The 23696-nt window shown below is 41.9% G+C and overlaps 1 protein-coding gene across 1 annotated transcript in view; it reads left to right on the top strand.

The window, feature by feature from the left end:
• The window catches only part of plxna1a (plexin A1a), a 173685-nt gene that overhangs the window by 79107 nt on the left and 70882 nt on the right, over nucleotides 1-23696 (top strand). Inside the window, exons 5-8 of the mRNA XM_030767657.1 lie at nucleotides 170-293; nucleotides 449-605; nucleotides 844-943; nucleotides 6516-6630. Coding sequence (XP_030623517.1) covers nucleotides 170-293; nucleotides 449-605; nucleotides 844-943; nucleotides 6516-6630 — 496 coding nt within the window. The remainder of the gene's footprint in view (nucleotides 1-169; nucleotides 294-448; nucleotides 606-843; nucleotides 944-6515; nucleotides 6631-23696) is intronic.

Below are 23696 nucleotides of genomic sequence, written 5' to 3'. Positions count from 1 at the left end.
TAAGAAAATAAAATAAGAAATAAAAAAGTAACCATTTCTCCACCTTCACTGACTCTGACATGGGTTATTAAATCCATCTCTCTCTCTCGCTCCTTCTGTTTCTCTCCCTCTCTCTCTCTCTCTCTCTCTCTCTCTCTCTCTCTCTCTCTCTCTCTCTATGTCTCCATAGCTGTTCGAAGAAAGACCGCTGTGATAGGGCAGACGAGCCCCAGCGGTTTGCATCTAAAGTGGAGCAGTGTGTCCAACTCAGTGTACAGCCCAGCAACATCTCAGTCACCATGTCTGAAGTACAGGTGTGTATGTGTGTGTGTGTGTGTGTGTGTGAGTGTGTGAGTGCATGCATGAGTTTGTGTGTGCATACTTGCGTGTGCGTATATGTGTGTGTGTGTGTGTATGAATGGAGTGAGTGTATATATGAGTGTGTGTGTAAAATCCCTCTTTTGTGTAGCTGGTGTTAGAGGCACAGAATGTACCTAACTTGGCGGTGGCAGGAGTCAACTGTTCGTTCGATAACTTCACTGAGACAGAGGGTCACATCATGGCTGGACGCATTTACTGCCTCTCCCCCTCTGCCCGTGACATCGCCCCCATCACACGCAACCAGGGTGAGACACACACACTCACACTGTTTCCTGGTTGGAAAAATGCTGTATGCACCATTCACACTGTAGTAGTAGTATCCACATCACTGATATACAACATCAAAACCTTTCAGTTTCAGGAACATTTGTATGTGAGTTTTTGTGCGTGTGTGTGTGTGTGTGTGTGTGCGCGCGCGCATAAAGCTTATTTAGCTTGTTTTGGGACATTGCTAATTTTGGCTGTGCTGGTTTCTCTGTGTAGGTGACAAGCGTGTGGTGAAGCTCCATCTGAGGTCTAAAGAAACGGGGAAGAAGTTTGCAAGTGTGGACTTTGTCTTCTACAACTGCAGCGTACATCCATCGTAAGCTTATGAAGCAGATGTAATTGGGTCTCTTTATGCGTGTGTGTGTGTGTGTGTGTGTATTTCGTGTGTGTATACTTGCATGGGTGTGTGTGTGTGTGTGTGTGTGCGCGTGTGTGTGTTGCCAAAGCATCAGAGATCTCACTGCTAGTTCACTGTGCCACACCATACCCCAGTTCTTTCCATTCACCCAACAATATAACAGTTTAACATGAGAGGGATCAGTGGTACGGCTTAATCAAGCATGCAAGAGCACCAATGCATTAATAACCAAAGGAGAATGAGGGAGAGAGGGAGAGAACGGGAATATAGGGGGAACATGGACATGGAGGAAGAGACTCTGCATCTATCTGCCAATGGCTGGTAAACTGAAAAAATTTACCTGCCAAAAAATTTTTCTACCGGCCATAGAACTGCATAAGATATGATCAGGCACGTAGCCAATGGACAGGCCTGACGGGCCTAGGCCCACCCAAAAGATGCATAGGCCCCCCAAATTAGGATGGAATTATTTAATTGAATACAAAAAAAAAGCAAAACATGTTACTGTTTGTTAAATTGGTTGATAACATAACTAAAATATCATCACAAATGCTCCTGAAGTAGAGAAAATGTGTTCTAATTTTTTATTTGTACAGCCTAATGCTTATTGGGTTTGACTGACATCTGTATTAGCAAATTAACAAGTTTGGTTTTGACTTTATAGTTCCAGTGATTTAAACCTTCAACAGGGGATAGTAGCTGGTTTTCAACCTAACGCATTCGCATATTTTAAGCACATTTATGAAAATTCGGCTAAAGAAATGCATTTGTGCGCATTTCTATCAGCTGTGCTATGCGGATTAAAAATGTACACTCTCCTCATCACAGGGGGAGCTGTGAACATGTGTGGGTTTAAAACTTGTCTAGGACAACTTTAATGGAAGTACGTGATAAAATCACAACAAACCCCTTGTTGATGTGACTAAACCTTTTTCCATCAACCAGTATCATTTTAACCTATGCTAATCACCTCTTTCCAGCGAATTAATTTCTTATGCGATTTAAAAGCTTTGATGCAAAGTTTAAGCGTTAATCTGCATTAAATAGTTGGATGGAAACCCAGCTAGTGTTGTGACAGCATTGTATTGTGCATTTGTTGTGACAAGGCATGCGTTTTGCACTACTTCTGGTTAAAGTGTACTTGGTGAATAGCCTAAAATATGGCAATATTTTGTGGTTTACTACATATTCCGTTTCAATGCAAACAAAGAACGGAAGACTGGACTGGCTTGGTTACTGAGTATGCTACAGTTGTGATACGGGCTGTCTGACCTGTCATTCGGTGATGAGATCAGGGCATGTCATTCATTTACAATCATGTAGGCTATTCTGCAACGAAAACCTTTTCACATACTTTCACATACTCCCCTTGCATGTCATAGTCTTTTACGTCCTAGTAGTTGGTCCATGCTTGTTGTTTTTTTTTTTTTTTTTGAAAACAAATATCTGCAATAACAAAAGCTCGCAGGTAAACAATGCAATCCGCCATCTTGCAACTGCTGTTTATTTCCGTTGTGCATTGTGCAACGCCCTCTGTTGATGACGCACCCTTGATAACAATGGTTTGGCTCAAAACTGGTTGAAACGAGGGCTAGTTTGCTAGAAGGCACCAAAGTTTAAAGAATCCTGAAAGGAACCGATTCAAGAACCCATTCCCTGTTGGTGGAAAAGGGGGTATCTGTGTGGAGTATGCATGTTCTCCCCGTGTTTGTGTGGGGTCCCTCTCGTTGTAATGTTTTGAAGAGAATTTTGGCTTTTTCTCATTTGTAAAATTGATAACTTTAAAATTAGACTTGTATAGTGGTAAAGATCGTACACTCACACACACACACACCGATGAATGACATTTATACATTACTGCCATTTGGCAGGCCTATCACTTCTGTCCTGCTCACGTTAAAAACAGTTGTGTATTTTGTCCTCCTGTGAGATTAGTGAACCCTTATCAGCTGTGTGTGTGTGTGGTTTACCCACTCTGTATATGGTTTTATTTCTAAGTCTAACTAATAACTAATCACTAATGATTTCAATTTCTGTAAATCAGTTTCTCTAAGGTCTCTGTAAATCTGACAGGGAGTATTAAGTCGCACAGACAGTGACTTGAGACTTATCCTCAAAAAAGTTGAGACTCCTCTCAGACTTGAGATTTGGGACTTGTGAACAATCTTTATTTTATTTTTTATTTTTTGGCGTATTAACATTAAGGAAATGTCTGACAAGCTGGATGTCATTCCCTCCCTTATTATCATGCATAACTTTACGGCCAAGATGTAAGCTGCAGAAACAACACCATAACCATGGTGAGCACACCTGCAGCTGCTATGCCATTCGTGATAACCTTTGACTATAATGCCTTCACACAAGGCCCAAACAAAAGAATGGCTAAATGCAAGGTGTGCGGTATCAAATTAAAGGATGCTGGTTCGACCACATCAAATTTCATCAAGCACCTCAAAACGCACCCAGATAGGTCAGTCAGTCACTTGGTGATGTGAAAGACAAGTTAACGTTCGCACCTATAGATGGTTAACAAACATGTTAGCTCAGCATCAGCTATTTAACATTAACTTGTTACTAGCTCTCAACCTAAGGAAGGTTTACTTGATTAGATTGCCGTTCACTGAATATTTTGAGAAGATGAGTGAATGTTGCAAAATAGTTATTTACTTTTTAAAGGAAACCTTTCATTGTGTTTTTTTTTTTTTTTTTTCGTATTGCATTGCAATGGCCTGTTTCAATGATCATATACAGAACAACTAATCAGTGCTGATTCTGTATGTCATGGCTCCCCAAACTTTTCTTATAAGAGCCAGATCACTCTGCCTGGCTCTGTGGACAACAACAGGTCTACCTTAGATGTAATGGGTTAATATTCAACTAATGATATATTTGAATCTGTTTATATACCATTGTTAGGTGGGTTTATTTTACATTGCAATGGCACATTGTCAAACTAAAAATCAAACTAATTCTTAAGCATTCCAACCATTATCATTTTATACAACCGTGTTTAGGCAAGCAGCGTAATACTTAATGTTTGATAGAGTTCGGAACATTCTGAAAATTCTGACAGAACAGCTTAGTCCAACTGAGGCTACGTCCACAGTAGGTCAGTGTTCTACCTATCAAGCGGTCCTACTGCGCATGTACACATCACAATTAGATCATGTGACGTGAGTTTAGCGGGCAACCCATCATTTCATCCTACTTGGCGGAAGGCTAATTGTTAGAAGGTTACCTGTAGGTTTATGTAGGTAGCACTTTCTGATAAGCTATTTCAGACTATGGAAAATCAGCCACCTGTAGGTTTATGTTGGTAGCACTTCCTATAAATAAATAAATAAATAAATAAAATTCTGGTAAATAATTCAGACTATCAGAACATTCTATAGTTATATCCTGGTAGTGTTTCTACAATGGAGTATCAGGGCCAGTGAGGGGGGAAAAATCTGAGATTTTGGGGATAAAGGTTGCAATATTATGTGAAAGAAGTTGTAATATTACGAGAATAAAGTCGTAATTTTCTTAGAAAAAAGTCATAATATTATGGGAATAAAGTAATTTTTTCGAGAAAAAGTCATAATCTTAAGAGAATAAAGTCGTAATTTTAAGTTGTAATTTTTTCTCAATTACAACTTTATTCTCGTAATATTACGTTTTCCCCCTCGACATCTCAGAATCGTAGGCTACTTTTCTGATAAGGTTTAGACCAGAAAAATATGATACTTAAAGTTTTACGTAGGTATTGATTAGCGTGTGTTGATGGACAAACTAGACTACAAATTTACATCAGCATGTAAACTAGACTGTCAAAATACATACAGTTTATGTGCTTGATAAATTGTAAGTAGACTACGCCTATTATTAAAATTTAGTTGACAGCATTTTCGAAATTGCTGTTGGATGAATTAATGAAAACAATAATGTAATTAGCTTAGAACCATTCTCAGATCAGGTAAAAAAAAAAAAAGAATTACCGACCTCCTTTGGCCTTTAAGGTAGCACAACCTACTTCCGGTAGTGGTTGTATTTCTCGATAGGGTAGCAAAGATTGATAGATATACGCTATCGATTTATGCTATGGAAGTAAGTAAGTAATTGTCCACACAATGGGGAAATTTGACCCATCCAAGGTAGTGATGATGAACATGCAAGCACACACACACACACACACACACACACACACACCCCCGGAGCAGTGGGAAGCCACAGTGAAGTGCCCGTGGAGCGGTTAGGGGTTAGGTGCCTTGCATTTCAGCTGTGCATATTGCGGGACGGGAAAGCGCTGTTCACTGTAAGATAAAAGCTGTATTCCTTGGATTTTGGTTTTGATTTTTTGATATGTTAAATTTGAAATTTGATGATCATTGATCGCTGTTTTGGAACATTAAGCCACATTAGCATTCAGACTTTTGGTCTGGTAAAAGTTCAGAGTAGACAGAGCCGTGTTGTCAGTGGAGGATGCTGGCCATGTTTCAGTTGTGTTGTCAGTGGAGGATGCTGGCCATGTTCCAGTTGTGTTGTCAGTGGAGGATGCTGGCAAATTTAAAGCAGTGTAATTGATCTAAATGAGTCTGTTTTTTACATTAAGAGTTACAGCTGTTAGAGTTATGCTCTTTTATTTGATGAGATTATAATCTGATACTCCTCTATGTTATACACACACACACACACATACACACACACACACACACACACATATATATATATATATATATATATATATATATATATATATATATATATATATATATAAACATGTGTTACAGGCCATGTATGTAACATACAGAACAGGTTATGTGAGATTGTCAGTTTGTTAGATTGCTCATTACAGATGGATTAACAATGCTGGATATGAAGGTGTGCGAAAACCTGATTAGTGCTGTTAGACTAGAGAAAAGCAGCTAACATTGCTTAGAACATTGCTTGCTTGTGTGTGTGTGTGTGTGTGTGTGTGTGTGAGGGTGTGTGTGTGTGTGAGGGTGTGTGTGTGTGTGTGTGTGTGTGTGTGTGTGTGTGTGTGAGGGTGTGTGTGAACGAGGGCTCTCCTTCCTTTTTGACCTTCTCTTTTTCTCTCTCTTTTCCTCGTCATCTCTCCTCCTTTTCATCTGTAATTTATGAAAGCTTTGGTTCTCTCTTTTCTGACACATCCTTCATCCTTCCTTTTTTCTCTTCACCTGCCCCTTACTTACAGCTCTCTGCCACCTCTTGCTGCTGTGAGTTGGAAAGTGACATTAATAAGATAAAAAAAAAGGAGAAGATGGAGTCTTGATAAAATCAGAAATAATGAGGAGAAATGAAAAATGATGCTTTTATTCATAGACCCTGGCCATGTAGATTAGTACTGAGTAGATCTCCACGCACATCTACCTGTATCACTTTTTTCATTATTAAAACATGAAAAATGTTAAAAGAAACAGTCATATTGTTTAAGTGAGCCATCTATTAATTAATTATTTATTTGTTTATTTCTAAAAAAGGGCTTCCTCTGTTTCAAACTCACTCTCTGTCTCTCCCCATCTCTCTGCAGGTGTCTTTCGTGTGTGAATGGATCCTTCCCCTGCCACTGGTGCAAGTACCGCCACATGTGTACCCACAATGCCAATGACTGCTCCTTTCAGGAGGGCAGAGTGAACATGTCAGAGGTCAGTCTTCGTGTTGTTAGCTTCTCGCATAAGACAAATACAGAAACCAAGGGACACACACACCGAGATGGACAGAAACACACTGATAGACAGACACTCCAACTGACAGACACACACACTGACAGACACACACACACACTGACAGACACACACACACACACTGACAGACAGTCAGACCACACCTTTTCACTCACTCATTCACTCTCACATAAACAGTCCAGGGCAGGACAGAGGTAGGCCTTTTTAATTTACAACAGTGTGCTGCACACATACACTGGTAAGCATTCATACATAAATAGAATGTCTGGCTACTTACTTGCTTTCTCTCACACGTTGTTTGCACGCGCACACACACACACACACACACACACACACACACATTCACTCTAAGGCCTGCTGTGTACATGCTGATGAGTGAGATGGAGTGCCATGCAGAGGGACTAGTAGTATAGGGGGGTGCTGGGGATTTATGCACCTATAAACAGCACATACTGAATGACTATGCAAATTATAGTGTGTTCTACATTTCCAAATGCTACATTTGCATAAAATCCAATAACAATCTAGGTCTGCTGCTTTCTCTCCACTAGACTTAAACAAGAATACCAGAGACATACACGTGCCGCACACACTTTCTGTCTCACACACACATTCACATGGACTCACACTCATAAAATAAGGCGCTTTCGCACCGGAGGAACTTTTCCATAGTTCTTAGAACTGTTGGAGAAAGTACCCCCTTTTTTGCGTGTTCGCGCTGCAGGAACTTAGAACGATTATAGTTCTTAGAACGCCGTTTTGAGGGGCCTTTTTAGCTCCTACTTCAGGGTAGGTACTTTTGCAGCGTAATAGGAACCTTGTGACGTAGGTGTACAGCCATTGGTCCAGACGCAGGCATAGATGATTGCATCTGCCATTTTTAAAGATCCGTGCAAAATATAAAGTCTTAGAACGTATTACATTTAGTTTTTGATATTCATGTCTAAAATGTCTTAAACTGTCTGGAATTGTAGGAGGGGAGACATGGTTTTATGTTTTATTTTACCGGTATTTTATATCCCCCAACAATGACCATTTTTGCAACGTCCAATGTATATTTGTACATTGAAGAGGTAGCGTACACTCCGCTTCGGTAGGTACTTGTGTGTCGGCTTGTGTGGCTGTAATCCGCATTTTAATCTTAAATAAGTATGTGTTTATCCAGCTTGAGATTTGAAGGCTGCGGCAGGGAAAAAGAAAAAAAAAACCCACGATGCTGCGAGCAAGCGTCAGGCACAAGCGCTATGCTAGCACCCGAAAAGTATTGCCCATCGAGTCACTCACTGCTACTGCGGTGGTAAATGCATAAATGCAGGGGGACGTTTTTTTCCATTGAACTGGGTCTATCGCCATACAGTTTTATTTTCATCAATGAGAAGGCAATTATATGTTATCTAATGTGCACTCAATATTTCTGTCATTCAAATTCAATAAAACTCATTAATTGTGTATACTGTAGTCTAGTTTGTCGATTTCTTTTGCTGCAGTAATGGTATTTTTTTGCCTTTGGGGGGATTTAAAAGGTCTTAAAAGTCATTACATTTGTACTTAAAAATGTGCATCTATCCTGGTTAGTCGTAAAAACAACATCTCTTAGCTGCTGTACCATCGGCCGCCTTATGTCACTTCAGCGTTCCTAATGGCGGTGCGAATGCAAACAGAAAAAAAGCCCTAGAACGTATGTAGTTCTAGGGGAAGCTCCCCAGGGGGTAGTTCCTATGAAATTAGACCCTAGAACTGTTCGGTCAGAAAGTGCCTATAGGCAAGCATTAAGTTCTCAATGTAAACGCTTTCCCTTTTTTCTTTCTCTCTCTCTTTGTCTCACACACACACACAAACACACACACATGGAGGGGAGGGAGTGGGGGGTCTATGTAAGAAACCGCCTGTTTACCCCACGCACCTGCTCTCCTTTCGCTTTATCTCTCTCTCCCACTGCAGTTCTGCATCTCCATAGTGCATGCTTTAGGTTTCGGCTTATTTATGATATTAATTGGTCATGAAGTATCCCAGCCTGATCCAATTAGTGCCTGTGCTCCTGTCTCTGTTCCGGGAGCTTGAGACTCTGGCTCACTGCACACGTGCACGCAAACACACATACACACTATGCACTGACACACACACACACACACACACACACACACACACCCACTCACACAGATATACTTATGCACACATACATGTATTCACACAGCTCTGTCTCAAAAAGAAAATTATGTTGATTAAGGTGACAATGTAGGGTTTTAAGCAGGGTCTAATCGCTGAGAGAGAGGGAGAGAGAGATTTTTCGACATGAGACGCCATGTGGGCGATGAGTGGGTGTGGTGTGCAATGGGTGGTTTATAGGAAAGGTGTGAGGATGAAAGAATAAAACAATGAAAGAATGAAAAAGGACAGTGACAGAGGATCATTGTGGAAGGCCTGGTGCTCTGCATTGTCTTTGGGTTAAAATGCTGAAACACGCTATCACTAAGACCCAGAGACTTTCTCTCTCCCTCTCCCTCTCTCTCTCTGTCTCTCTCTCTCTCTCTTCCCTCGCCTCCCCCTTTTTTTAATGTTCTGAAGTTACTCCATTTATCTTAGCTTCCAGTTCTCCTCTTTGTTGACCACAGACAAACACAAAAAACATCCCATCCACATCATTGTTTTTGAAACAGGAAACTATTCCTATGTTCTATGCCTTTAGACTGAGGGTCCTGTTTTTATTCAGACTCAATCTCAACACTTCATCCTTATCTGCATGTCCCTCTCCAGTGTTCATAGCCTTGCATCCACACAAAAATAAAAACACCACTCACAGCGTGTAATCAGTAGAGTTTCCTAATCAAATATGTATACATCAGCATTTGGCTTAGCGGAGGATGAACTGAGGAATGCATTAAATTTGACCAGGCGGAAAATTGTTGGAGTAAGCCATACTTGAGAAGTCCATGAGGAGAAATGAACAAACAAATAATGACAATGAACAAATTTGTTCTGCCACTCAGGACAAGATGTTGAGTGCTGTCCAATTACTTCCTTTGGTGTGTGGCTTGAAGTCTGCCCATATTTATAAGCACCTCATGTATTTTGTTGGATTGGACATTTGAATCTTTAGCTTATTTTCTGTAATGACCTAAAACACACTCAAATTGTCTGAATTTTGAAATTAACAATTATATATGTTCATGTTGGAAGTACTGTCATGTGTTCTCACAGGAGGTGACACGAGGAGGCACCTCACAAGGTCTAGGGGCTATTCACAAGGTGTATTCACGAGGAGGCACCTCACAAGGTCTAAGGCTATTATAACCCACACATTGACATGAAAATATAACCAACACATTAACACTGGTAAGGACTGGTCCTCAGAAATCATGGACATAGTTTTCATTATGAGCAGCCTGCTGTAATGAAATCGTCAATCAATACAGTTGCCAGTATTTTCACCAATACAGTCTCCAGTACAATCTCCAATACAGTCTCCAAAACAATCTCCAGTGCAGTCGCCAAATCAATCTCCACTACAGTCACCAATATAATCTCCAATACAATCTCTGACAATCTCTGATTGTAGCGCTGCTGCCTCACAGCAAGAAGGTTCCAGGTTTGTTTCCCCAGCCAGGCGGCCAGGGTCCTTTCTTCGTGGAGTTTGCATGTTTTCCCCGTGTCTGTGTGGGTTTCCTCCGGGAGCTCTGGTTTCCTCCCACAGTCCAGAGACATGCAGGTTAGGCGAATTGGAGACACTAAATTGCCCCTAGGTATGAATGTGTGTGTGAATGTGTTTGTCTGTGTGTCTGCCCTGCGATTGGCGACCTGTCCAGGGTGTTTCCCCGCCTTTCACCCTATGAGTGCTGGGATAGGCTCTAGCACCCTCTGTGACCCGTGACTAGGATAACAATCTCTGGTACAGTCACCAATACAATCTCCAATACAGTCTCCAGTACAGTTACCAAAACAATCTCCAATACAGTTACTATCACAGGCACCAGTATACTTGTGTTTTCCTGGGCTGATGGCAGTGGCTATGGTATGATTTACCATGCCTCAGTGCTCTCTCTCTTCTCCACTTTGTCCCTTTAATAATAATAATAATAATAATAATAATAATAATAATAATAATACTTTATTTATATAGTACTTTTCATACAAAGAATGTAGCTCAAAGTGCTTTTACATTTCAGCAGAAAGAAAATAATGATAATAATGATAATAATAAAAAGTAATAAAATAAATAAAATACTGGTAAATAAACCACACAATAAAAAAGCAAGGATAAACCACATAATTCAAGGGGCATAAAACAGGAAAGATCATCAAAATTAATGAATAAAAGAGTTTAGAGTAAAATTGTTAAAGGAATAGATCAAATGAAATAAAAAAAGAATAAATAAAAACTGAAATGAAATTGTAAAAAAAATGAGGAATGGATAAAATGAATAAAAACCATCAAAACAATAGAGAAAAGTGCTAATAGTACGCTGGACCAAAAAGGTATGATTTTAGTTGCCGTTTAAAACTGTCTACTGGGCCTGCCTATCTAATACTTCTTGGTAGGGTGTTCCACAGTTTAGGTGCAGAGTGGATAAAGGCAGCTTCCCCAGTTTTATTTTTGGGGACTTGTGGAATGTTTAAAAGACCTGCCATAGAGGACCTAAGGGCTTGTGAAGGAACATTGCTAAACCATTAAGAGTTCTGAATTAGCCGTAGATTCTCAATTGACTTTTTTGGAAGACCAGTACAAAGAGCATTGCAGTAGTCCAGTCTGCTTGAAATAAAAGCATAAATGAGCTTCTCAGCATCCTGTTGAGTTAAAAATGGGCGTATTCTTGCAACACTTCTTAGGTGGAAGAAGGCTGCTTTGGTTACCTTGCTTATGTGGGGTTTAAAACTGAAATATGAGTCTAAAATTCCATCCAGGCCTATGACTTCTAGTTTGTTTTGATGGCCTAAGTGTCTTAGTCTGGTAGAAAGTGTGTCTCTTCTGAGTTTGAGGCCAACTAATAGTATTTCAGTCTTGTCGTCGTTTAACTTTAAAAAAATATATTACTCATCCATTGAGTGATTGCTGACAGGCTGTCATGGTTAAGGCTATTTTGTCAGTCTATTCCTTAAGTTTCTAGTGTTTCCCTTTCCCTGTGCTCCCCCTGTTGGTTTGTCTTCTCAGTTGTGCGTGTGTGTGTTGTGGGTGTGGCCTCTCTCTGTCTCTCTACACTTCCAGATTGCCTACACCCCTGCGATCAGTCACCTCATCACGTCACAGTATTTAAACCCCGGTGTTTCATCCACTCGTCGCCAGATCGTTGTTTCAGCCTGTGTGGTAGAACTCGCTTCTCGGTCTCTCATTGTATTCTATTGTTTTTTTTGTAGTTTGCATATCAGTGTTTATCTGCCTGTTCTCTCTTGAAAGGATTACCTCTGTGCCACTCCGCATCTCCAGTGTGCCCTTCGCCTGCCTGTCACCCTTCAGCTCCGTCTCCTTAGTCCCACTACTCCGCCTCGCTCACAGCTCCACTCTGCAACCTCGCTCATCATCCGCTTCCTTGCCTGCTACCTTCATTTCCTCTGCCTGTTTCCATCTCCATACTACAACTTGTCAATAAACCCTCCTTCATTCTAAACCTGAGTTGTGTTCTGCATTTGGGTTTCCTTAGTTGATTGTCACACAGGCAGGTGGTCAAGGAGCGTAATGCATTTATGTCATTTGGCTTGACGGAAATGTATAGTTGTGTATACTCTCTCCCTTGAGTCTCTCTCTTCTATTTCTCTCTCTTTATTCTGTCCAATCTTAAGACATCTGGCATTTGTCTTAAGCATTGGGTGTCTTTGACAGTATTTCTTCTTGAGTTTGTTCTGTTGAAAAAATCCTTTGAGCTTTGTATGGTTTTCTTTCCCCTGTTTTGCATTCAGTTTGTCTGATACATTGTGATACTATGAACATGTCATGAACAGGGAATATGCAGGTACCTGTTGCAAAGTGCAGTATTAGGTATGGTCCATCTATGCCTGTTTGGTCAGACCCCTAGCAAATCTGTTACATGCCTTGAATATGCAGATTCTGATCCTGACTCTGGAGGGTAATGCCATCGAATGGCTTTAGTTGTCTTGCTTATCCTCATCAGTATTCTCTCTGAAATATGTTCTTTTTGCTGCATGCTCTGATAGACACCACTGTTAAACCTCCAGGAGAGGAAAGTTAGGATAGGAGGGTAATTTTAATCTAGTTCATAACCATTATAAGTGGCACTGTTTTTAAGGATGATGAATCTGGGAGTCCTGGAGCATTAAGCAGTTTCTTTCTCCTGATTTGGGTCCTATTAACAGGGGAGCTGTACTATATAATAATGGTGTATGATAAATAAGTTATGAGCCAGGATCTCACTAAGGAGCTCCAGCCTCATGGTTCAGTGATAAGGCATATTTGTATTTACCCCAATAAACTTACACAAATGGAGGACTGCACATACAGTTTGAGATATGGGGGTGGGGGGAGTAGATTCTCCTGGGAGCTGGGTGGGAGTCAACTGAATCAGTCTCTTGTGCACTCTCTTCAGGACTGTGAGAAAATGAGATTGTGGTGTCCTCTGAAACACGTTTGAGTTAGTTTCATGAAGCTGGACCCACTATCCACCTGCCAGGGACAAAGCTGCATCACACATGCCAAAGAAATCAAGCTCTTGTTTGGTCAAACTCTTGATCATCTCGCCAACATCTCTGGGCAGCGTTCTCCCCCAGCTGTCTTACCTTTCCCATGTGACTCTGTGTTTAAAGCCAGCGACCTCCACCTACTGTGCTGTCCTCAGTGGACTACAATGTCAGCTTGCTCTTTCAGTCAGTTAATTAGAAAATCAATAAGCAGAGATGGCCTACCCTGCCATGATCTTTCACCTGATGTGGGGATTGGCTTGGTGACTCGGTGCTCTTGTTCCTCCTGGCACCAAACTTGAGCAGGGATATGAAGCTCCCACTGATCTGTGACTTTAATGATTCAAAGTGTATTAAACCTTAATTTCCAGATGCCTCTGTGTCTGTCTGCCTAATGGAGACTGAAGATGAATTTTACATTCCAGAGTCAAAAAGAGGCAGGCTCTTTCAAAGATTTGGGCTTCACCCAAAGATGTAAAGACAGGCATCCCATGTTTCTTATTGTGTTTTAAATGTTGCCAACTGGTCCATCTGAGTCTGATTTCTGTCCTTTCCAAAGTGACAATGTCCCCTCAGTTTTTTCTTTCCCTGTCATTGCAGTTTGTTTTTGCGAATGACTGTCATTTTGGACGTAAACATCATGATTTGGCTAGTAAGACAAAATGTACGAAAACTGTACGAAGCCCTGATAAGAGGCTAAATGGTTTTAAAGTCACAAACAGGATTTACACAAGTGTCCTTTAACACTAGACCTATCTCACTTGTTAATGCTAAATAGTCCCCAAAGATGTCATGACGAGTTCATGCAGCTAACATCATTTTAATGGACACTTTGGTTTTGGGTAGCTTTTTTTTTTATTCATTTATTATTTTTTTTATTTTGAAACCTGCCAAATTTTACTTCTTTGTTTGTCTTCTAATATAAATGCCACAAGTCTCATTCCCTTGAACTACCTATACATTCAAGTCCATGCACAGACAGGGAACCATCAGAGTTCTGGTGAGTTTAGTTTTGCGTTGTGTACTCTGAGTCAGAACGTTAGTTTTGTGTTGTGTACTCTGTGTCAGAACGCTAGTTTTGTGTTGTGTACTCTGTGTCAGAACGCTAGTTTTGTGTTGTGTACTCTGTGTCAGAACATTATGTGAAGTTGACTAGTTGCTGCGCTGATGTCTCACTCGACCCAAAGCATCCCATTTCCCTGTCTAGCTTGTTCTCATGGTGAAGTCAAAGTGTCCTGACCTCAGATGTTGACTATAGTTTTTTTAATTCCATCATCTAAAGACCACAAACACATTTTATCACCTGAAGTCCAAATTTAGCCACCTAAAGCTCAAATATCTTGGTAAAGCTGTGGAAGGAAGAGGATGTAGCTGTTACACTACTATTTAAATACAAAGTTAGTAATGCCAGGTGCTGTAGTCTTGGTGACCCTGGAGTAAAGCAGTCAATTCTAATGAACATGGAAAGCAGTCATCAGTGGCTAGCATCCCTGGATGGTCATACTGCTTTTCAAGGTCTGAGCGCTGAGTGGGCGGACACTTTAAAGCCTTTTCATGCTTTGAAATCCTTTTCATTCTACTCCAGGCTCCTCTGAGTGGAGATGAGTTAGTCAGTTGCCTCATTTCAGCGTTCAGCCTTTGCCAGTCAGCAAGACAAAGACTGTCTAATTATACAGCAGCATGGTCATGCTCTGGCCCTCCACACAGACATGCTCTGACATATAGACTGAGATGTGCTGATTTAACAAACAGGACATTAAAGTAATGTTGGTCAAACTGCATTCCACATGTTCTTCATTGCAGGAGTATTGGCTCCCTCACTGTTCGGGAGCATGCACACGGTGTTAGATCACCTGCTTCAGTTCTCATTATTTTCTCTTTGTCTGAGGAATCACACACAACCAGGAACAGGCAAAAATATCTGTGACAAAGTGATCCACAACACTGGTGAGTTTAGCTTATCTCATTGCTCCCTGTTTTCTTATTGATTCCAAGACAGTGCTTTGACAGGAATGAGTGAAACAAAATGGGTAATCACCTTTATAAATAAAGACTCAAATATAGGCTCTCCTCTAATGAGCAGTACAGTCCTTTCCACACACTCCTCCAACAACACAAACTGAGTTGTCCAGAGCTGGGGGTTTTGACATAGATATGATACAATGCACCCATATCTCTCATTCCCTTTCTCTCTCCTGGACCTATTTACAGAACGTATTTGGCATAAGTCCAGGGGAACAAACATTGGCTTTTTACAAGGTTGTTGAAAGTTATGGACTATGCTGGGTCTTGTTATCTGCCAAGAGGGATGTAGTCAGCACATCAGACCTCTCTCTCTCGCCTTCTTTTCAATCCGTTTCTTTGTCAGCACTGTCTTGTTCTCCACATACGAGCTGCTCCACTGGTCTGCAACAGGAATGTATAAAGCCACTGTGAGGGTGACCCCAGCCTGTGTTGTTCCCCTCCCCACTCAGAGAAGCATCCATCCTTCAAAGGCTCTTTGTCACTTTGGGGTGACACCTCATCCCTCACTCACTGGCCAGGCCCTGGCAAGCTGGCCCAGTGAGGTTACAGGAAGTAGCTCAGCTTCCGATAACTGGTTGGAGTTGTGCTGTGGGACTTACAGAGAAAATGAGTCATGTTTTGAAACAGAGGCCCCTCCCTGCTCCCCTAATGGAGCCTTTCATTTGTCAACCTTCAGGTCACATGAACTGAATAGGTATAAAGACCCAATTGATTTGGCACATTTGTGGCATTCTGGTAACCTCATTAAGCCTTACTGCTGACACCTTTTGAAACAACCTGTCTGTCTGTTTGTTTGTCTGTCTATCTATCTATCTATCTATCTATCTATCTATCTATCTATCTATCTATCTATCTATCTATCTATCTATCTATCTACTGATCTGTCTATCTGTTGGCTGTCTGTTTATCTTTTTATTTACCTATCTGTCTAACTATCTATCTGTCTGTCTGTAATACACCAGCTGAGTAGACCTTGTTACTTGTTGCTGTTAGTGTGTTGCCTGCATATCTGACCTTGAGGGCCGGTCTAGTACGTTCAGCCTGTAGCACAGGCATTGTGGACTGGAGGTAAATATGAGTACAGAAATAGAGTTGTGTCTTGCTGTGTTTTCATTGTCCACTGGGTCTAACGCTCACAGCTTGTTTTGGAGAAAAAATGAAAGAGCTGTAGAAATGTGCAGCTAGTTGGGGCATAGCTTGAGGCCCATTTGAACAAAATAAACACAACATCTAGTGATGGGAGCGAGGAAAGAAAAGCACTATTCTTCATTCTTTATGTCTCTCAACAAATGCACCTTAGCCTTAACATATTTACCCTCCATCATACCAAAAATGCAGCAGTCTGCTTTGGGTATTGACCCGGAATGGGTCCTACTAATTTCCACACTGCACCACACTGTACCACACTACACCAGACTATACCACACTGCACTGTACCACACTGCACCACACTATACCACACTGTACCACATGACACCACACTATACCACACTGTACCACACTGCACCACACTGCACCACACTATACCACACTGTACCACACTACACAACACTGTACCACACTAGACCACACTGTACCACACTGCACCACACTATACCACACTGTACCACACTACACCACACTGTACCACACTGTACCACACTGCACCACACTACACCACACTATACCACACTACACCACACTACACCACACTGTAGCCCACTACACCACACTACACCACACTGTACCACACTGCACCACACCGTACCACACTGTAGCACACTGAACCACACTGTACCACACTGTACCACACTGCACCACACCGCACCACACTACACCATACTGTACCACACTGAACCACACTGTACCACACTGTACCACACTGTACCACACTTCACCACACTACACCACACTACACCACACTGAACCACACTGAACCACACTGAACCACACTACACCACACTGTACCACACTGAACCACACTGTACCACACTACACCACACTGTACCACACTGTACCACATGACACCAGACTGTACCACACTACACCACACTGTACCACACTGTACCACATGACACCAGACTGTACCACACTACACCACACTGTACCACACTATACCACACTGTACCACATTGAACCACACTGTACGACACTGTACCACACTGTACCACACTTCACCACACTACACCACACTGTACCACACTGAACCACACTGTACCACACTGAACCACACTGTACCACACTACACCACACTGTACCACACTGTACCACACTACACCACACTGTACCACACTACACCACACTGTACCACACTGTACCACATGACACCAGACTGTACCACACTACACCACACTGTACCACACTATACCACACTGTACCACATTGAACCACACTGTACGACACTGTACCACACTGTACCACACTTCACCACACTGTACCACACTGAACCACACTGTACCACACTGAACCACACTGTACCACACTACACCACACTGTACCACACTACACCACACTGTACCACACTGTACCACACTACACCACACTGTACCACACTGAACCACACTACACCACACTGTACCACACTACAGCACATTGTACCACATTGTACCACACTACACCACACTGTACCACACTGCACCACACTATACCACACTGTACCACATTACACCACACTGTACCACACTACACCACACTGTACCACACTACATCACACTACACCACACTGTACCACACTACATCACACTGTACCACACTGAACCACACTACACCACACTGTACCACACTACACCACACGACACCACACTGTACCACACTACACCACACTATACCACACTGCACCACACTATACCACACTGTACCACACTGCACCACACTGTACCACACTGTACCACACTACACCACACTGAACCACACTGTACCACACTACACCACACTGTACCACACTGTACCACACTACACCACATTGAACCACACTACGCCACACTGTACCACACTACACCACACTGTACCAAACTGAACCACACTGAGCCACACTACACCACACTGTACCACACTGTACCACACTACACCACACTGTACCACACTACACCACACTACACCACACTGTACCACACTACACCACACTGTACCACACTACACCACACTACACCACTCTGTACCACACTGAACCGCACTGTACCACACCGTACCACACCGTACCACACTACACCACACTGTACCACACTACACCACACTGTACCACACTGTACCACACTACACCACACTGTACCACACTGCACCACACTATACCACACTACACCACACTACACCACACTGTAGCCCACTACACCACACTACACCACACTGTACCACACTACACCACACCGTACCACACTGTACCACGCTACACCACACTGTACCACACTGTACCACACTGCACCACACTATACCACACTGTACCACACTACACCACACTGAACCACACTACACCACACTGTACCACACTACACCACACTGTACCACACTACACCACACTACACCACTCTGTACCACACTGAACCGCACTGTACCACACCGTACCACACCGTACCACACTACACCACACTGTACCACACTACACCACACTGTACCACACTACACCACACTGTACCACACTGCACCACACTATACCACACTACACCACACTACACCACACTGTAGCCCACTACACCACACTACACCACACTGTACCACACTACACCACACCGTACCACACTGTACCACACTGTACCACACTACACCACACTGTACCACATTGCACCACATAATACTACAGTACACCACATGATACCACAAAAATACCAGATTAGCTGTTTCTATATAGTACAACACAGTACACGACTGTGTTCTGTTTTGTTTTTATTAATTTTATTTTTTTTTTCACCTCAAAGACATTAACATCTTTTCATGTTCAAAAAACACTCAGGAAAACTTTTTCTCTTTGTTTACACTAGAACTAAAAAGTAACTATTACAAACATTCACAATCCTTCTTTATTGTTTATAATATTCTTATTGTTACCTGAACTTCTAAAACGTCATGAATTCAACAGTTAACAATGGCAACTTTTCTAAATGAACATTCAGAACATTCACTATTCAGAATTCAGTGAAGAACATCACATAAATTTCACAAATTCTTCATCACAGAACATGTGATACAAACTGTTTTGAAATACTTTTAAGTTTAAGTTTTAAGTTTTAATGCTTTTTGATCTTATTTCCTAATCTGAACACTGACGAACAACAAATAAAAACCAAGGCATGATATATCGGCTAATTTCACATCTTTCTATTGAGTTGCCTTTTTTCTCCGTTTAGTTTGGGTTTTCTCAGCCTTCGCAGATCTTTTTTGCCCTGGTTTTTTTGCAAGCTTGGGTACGTTGGGAATCACCAAATGGCCGTCACTGGAGGGTAGAGATTGCTTGTTTTTCTTTAATTTAATTTTTATAAGCCTTTGCATATGGAATATGTGTTATAATATGGTTTTCACCTTAAACAAAAAGAAAAGAAGTTACCTGTGAACCGTGAATTAAGCTGCAATATAAATTAACTACAGTCCACAAAGTGCAGGAACCCAATGGTAATGGTTAGTTTTCATCTTCTTCTGATTTATCTTCTTTATTTACATCATTGTTAGTATTATTTTTCTGCAGTGAGAGTGTATGGCAGCGCAGAGAATGAGTGTGGTACAGTGTGGTACAGTGTGATGTAGTGTGGTGTAGTGTTGTACAGTGTGGTATAGTTTGATGTAGTGTGGTGTAGTGTGGTGTAGTGTGGTGCAGTGTGGTGCAGTGTGGTGCAGTGTGGTACAGTGTGGTACAGTGTGGTGCAGTGTGGTACAGTGTGGTGTAGTGTGGTACAGTGTGGTACAGTGTGGTGTAGTGTGGTACAGTGTGGTGTAGTGTGGTTCAGTGTGGTACAGTGTGGTGTAGTGTGGTACAGTGTGGTGTAGTGTGGTACAGTGTGGCTCAGTGTGGTACAGTGTGGTGTAGTGTGGTACAGTGTGGTACAGTGTGGTGTAGTGTGGTTCAGTGTGGCTCAGTGTGGTACAGTGTGGTGTAGTGTGGTACAGTGTGGTGCAGTGTGGTGCAGTGTGGTACAGTGTGGTGTAGTGTGGTTCAGTTTGGTACAGTGTGGTGTAGTGTGGTGTAGTGTGGTACAGTGTGGTTCAGCGTGGTACAGTGTGGTGTAGTGTGGTACAGTGTGGTACAGTGTGGTGTAGTGTGGTTCAGTGTGGCTCAGTGTGGTACAGTGTGGTGTAGTGTGGTACAGTGTGGTGTAGTGTGATGTAGTGTGGTTCAGTTTGGTACAGTGTGGTGTAGTGTGGTGTAGTGTGGTACAGTGTGGTTCAGTGTGGTACAGTGTGGTGTAGTGTGGTACAGTGTCGTACAGTGTGGTGTAGTGTGGTTCAGTGTGGCTCAGTGTGGTACAGTGTGGTGTAGTGTGGTACAGTGTGGTGCAGTGTGGCTCAGTGTGGTGTAGTGTGATGTAGTGTGGTTCAGTTTGGTACAGTGTGGTGTAGTGTGGTGTAGTGTGGTACAGTGTGGTTCAGTGTGGTACAGTGTGGTACAGTGTGGTGTAGTGTGGTACAGTGTGGTTCAGTGTGGTGTAGTGTGGTAGAGTGTGGTAGAGTGTGGTGTAGTGTGGTGTAGTGTGGTACAGTGTGGTGTAGTGTGGTGCAGTGTGGTGTAGTGTGGCTCAGTGTGGTGTAGTGTGGTACAGTGTGGTTCAGTGTGGCAATTAGTAGGACAAAACAGAAAGACATTTATCAGTTGGATATCCATATGAGCACCAAAGTAATGATGTATGGATTTGGATGTGTGAGTCAGCCTCCTGGTGATCCATCTCTATTCTCTGCCATCTTAAGCATGTGTATGTTATAGCTCTCTGAGTGTCCTTAGGTCAGTGGTTGTCTCACTGCAGTGAGAGAGTGAGCCAAGCACTATAGCCTGGAATACAGCCTCTCGCCCCTGAGTTGCAGTTATTTTAAAGCAAATAAAGAGCACATTCAGAGCAACAAAAAAGAGAGGGAAAAAACTTCAAAGGAATCCCCCTGGTAATCCAGTGTTCCATTGTACTTGGCAGCTGTGCAGTTTGATCTAATCTGCACTTTACACTCTGTTTTGACACTTGTCAGGATGGTTAATGAAATAGTTTTTCAGGATCCTTTTCTTCTTTTTTTTCCCTTGCTCTCTCTGGCAGCTCACTTTGCAGTTCCTTGTTATCGCTGCTCCAGATTTAGAGTCTTTGTCTCACTGATACTAAGTCTTGATCTTGGTAGATCTTGGCTGAAAAAGCAAGTCTGCCTAAGGAGTATTCAGCTCTGGTCTTTGGGGGTGGGAGTACTATTTTTTTGTTTTATTATGTTTTTCATTCCTCATTGTTTAATGTAGCAGCCAGTTGTGTATATGGAAATCAAGTGTTTGTGTACTTCAGCCCAACTGTCTAAATTGGTTGGCCAAAAAACAATGACTGAAACATTGGAAACATTCCTGAATGGTTGTTGGGTTTGGAGGAGAAATGGGCTGGGCTGATCTGACTCTAATGTTTGGTCTAGTGGGAAAATGGCATCTGGGGGAGAGCTGGAACATTCTAGGAGTCCTGGTTATTGCTGACCATGCTGATGGTGGTTGGTGATGATGTAGTGGGGGAGTCCAGGGGCCAGTACTGTACATTTGTTCAATAGGAATGGTGTAGGCAGACAGACAAACTGTCAGACACATACCTATGCATCTGCGCATAGAAAGAGACAGAGAGAGAGAAAGAGAGAGGCCAAGGACAAGCTATAAGGAGTGTTCATTTCACAGACTTTTGCCTCCTCTTGCTTTGTATTTCCATTCTTTTAGAATCTGTGTTCCCCCATCTTTTCAGAAGTCCGTTTCCTATCAGGCCATGGAGGCAGTTCATTGAAGCTGCTGTTTATGGCTATCAGTAGGCCACCTGTGTGTTGTGCATTGCTAAATGAACATCAGTGCTGTGAGAACAGTGACTCTGTGCCTCTGTCAGCTTGCTCAGCATGACTGATATCACTCTCCCAGAGCCCCAGAGATTCATTCACTGGGCACCATTTTTCTCCTTTCACCCAGAGAGCCTTACATTCTTTGATTGTTTTCCCAATCAAATTGCACATTTAACTTATTACCTAAATTTGATTTAATGCTTGTTTAGCCAAAAATAAACTGACACACAAATAGGGTAAACAGAGTGGGAAGAGAATGGTTGAACAAACAGAGGATGCACAGCTAATGATGATTAAAGTGCCCTTAGACACAGATACATATTTCCTTGTTTAGTTTCTCAGAGATTCTGCGGTATTTCACTGACGCTGTCCTGCAGTGCTAAAACCACTAATGTGTAGTGAACAGCAGAGAATTTTTCATTAATCTTCTTTATTTGAAAAGCAAATTCATTAGATATTTAGAATATTTTTTTTTATCAAACATGTTTCAAGAAGGAAAATGTTTCTGCTTGTAATAACAATACATCATAAGTATTAGGAAGGCATGTTGGTTCAGAGCTGAAACACACACCACTCTCTGTCTGACTAAGAATTTCACTGACTAAGGGCTTGGGGCAAACTGCTTTTTTTCTCCCTACTTCTTAATCCCTCATTTATGCGTACTGCAGAGTGACTGAGCAAACACTGTTCCTGTTGCAATGCTCTGAGAAATTACATCACAGTCTATTTACTCAGCAACAGGAGAACAGAGAGAGAGGGAGCTGAATGTGTATTAATAACGAGACTGACACCCCAAGGCAATTAAATTCCCATTCCAGTGCAGCCGTGCAGTGTCAGAGAGGTGTGCACAAGACTTTCCCATCAGGCTTGTTTACAGAGCCGTCTCTCCGCCAACTACCTCGCATCCACGGATTTTAATAATACTCTCAGTGTTCCAGAGACTTCCCACTCCATTCAGTCAGATATGGAAAACTGAGTAGAAAATGAAGTTAAAAGAAACTGGAATAAAAGCTAAGTTACTGTGTTACACTGGGAATCCACAGTCAGAAATCTCTACATCCTCTACACAGAAATCTCTAAGTGGTCTATGTCCATGCACCTGGAATGGGGTTTGTGCTGTTACAATGAATAAAATGACTGTTGTTTGGGGTTACAGTCTTTGGCATTGCTAAGACTATTTGGATTGGAGATAAAACGGGATAATGACTTTACCACAGACCTGTGATTGAAATTTATTGCAGAAAAGCAAACACTAACAGTCTTCTCTTATTTCACTCTAGCTCTAACAGTCATCTGTTATTTTACTCTAACCGTCATCTGTTATTTTACTCAAAAATAACAGTCATCTATCACTCTGACTCTAACAGTCATCTGCTCTAATTCTAACAGTCATCTGTTATTTTACTCTAACACTAACAGTC

Source organism: Chanos chanos, chromosome 3, assembly GCF_902362185.1.
Source record: "Chanos chanos chromosome 3, fChaCha1.1, whole genome shotgun sequence".
NCBI classification, from domain to species: Eukaryota; Metazoa; Chordata; class Actinopteri; order Gonorynchiformes; family Chanidae; genus Chanos; species Chanos chanos.
Note: the sequence above shows the minus strand (reverse complement) of the source record. Positions and strands in the feature narration are given on the sequence as shown.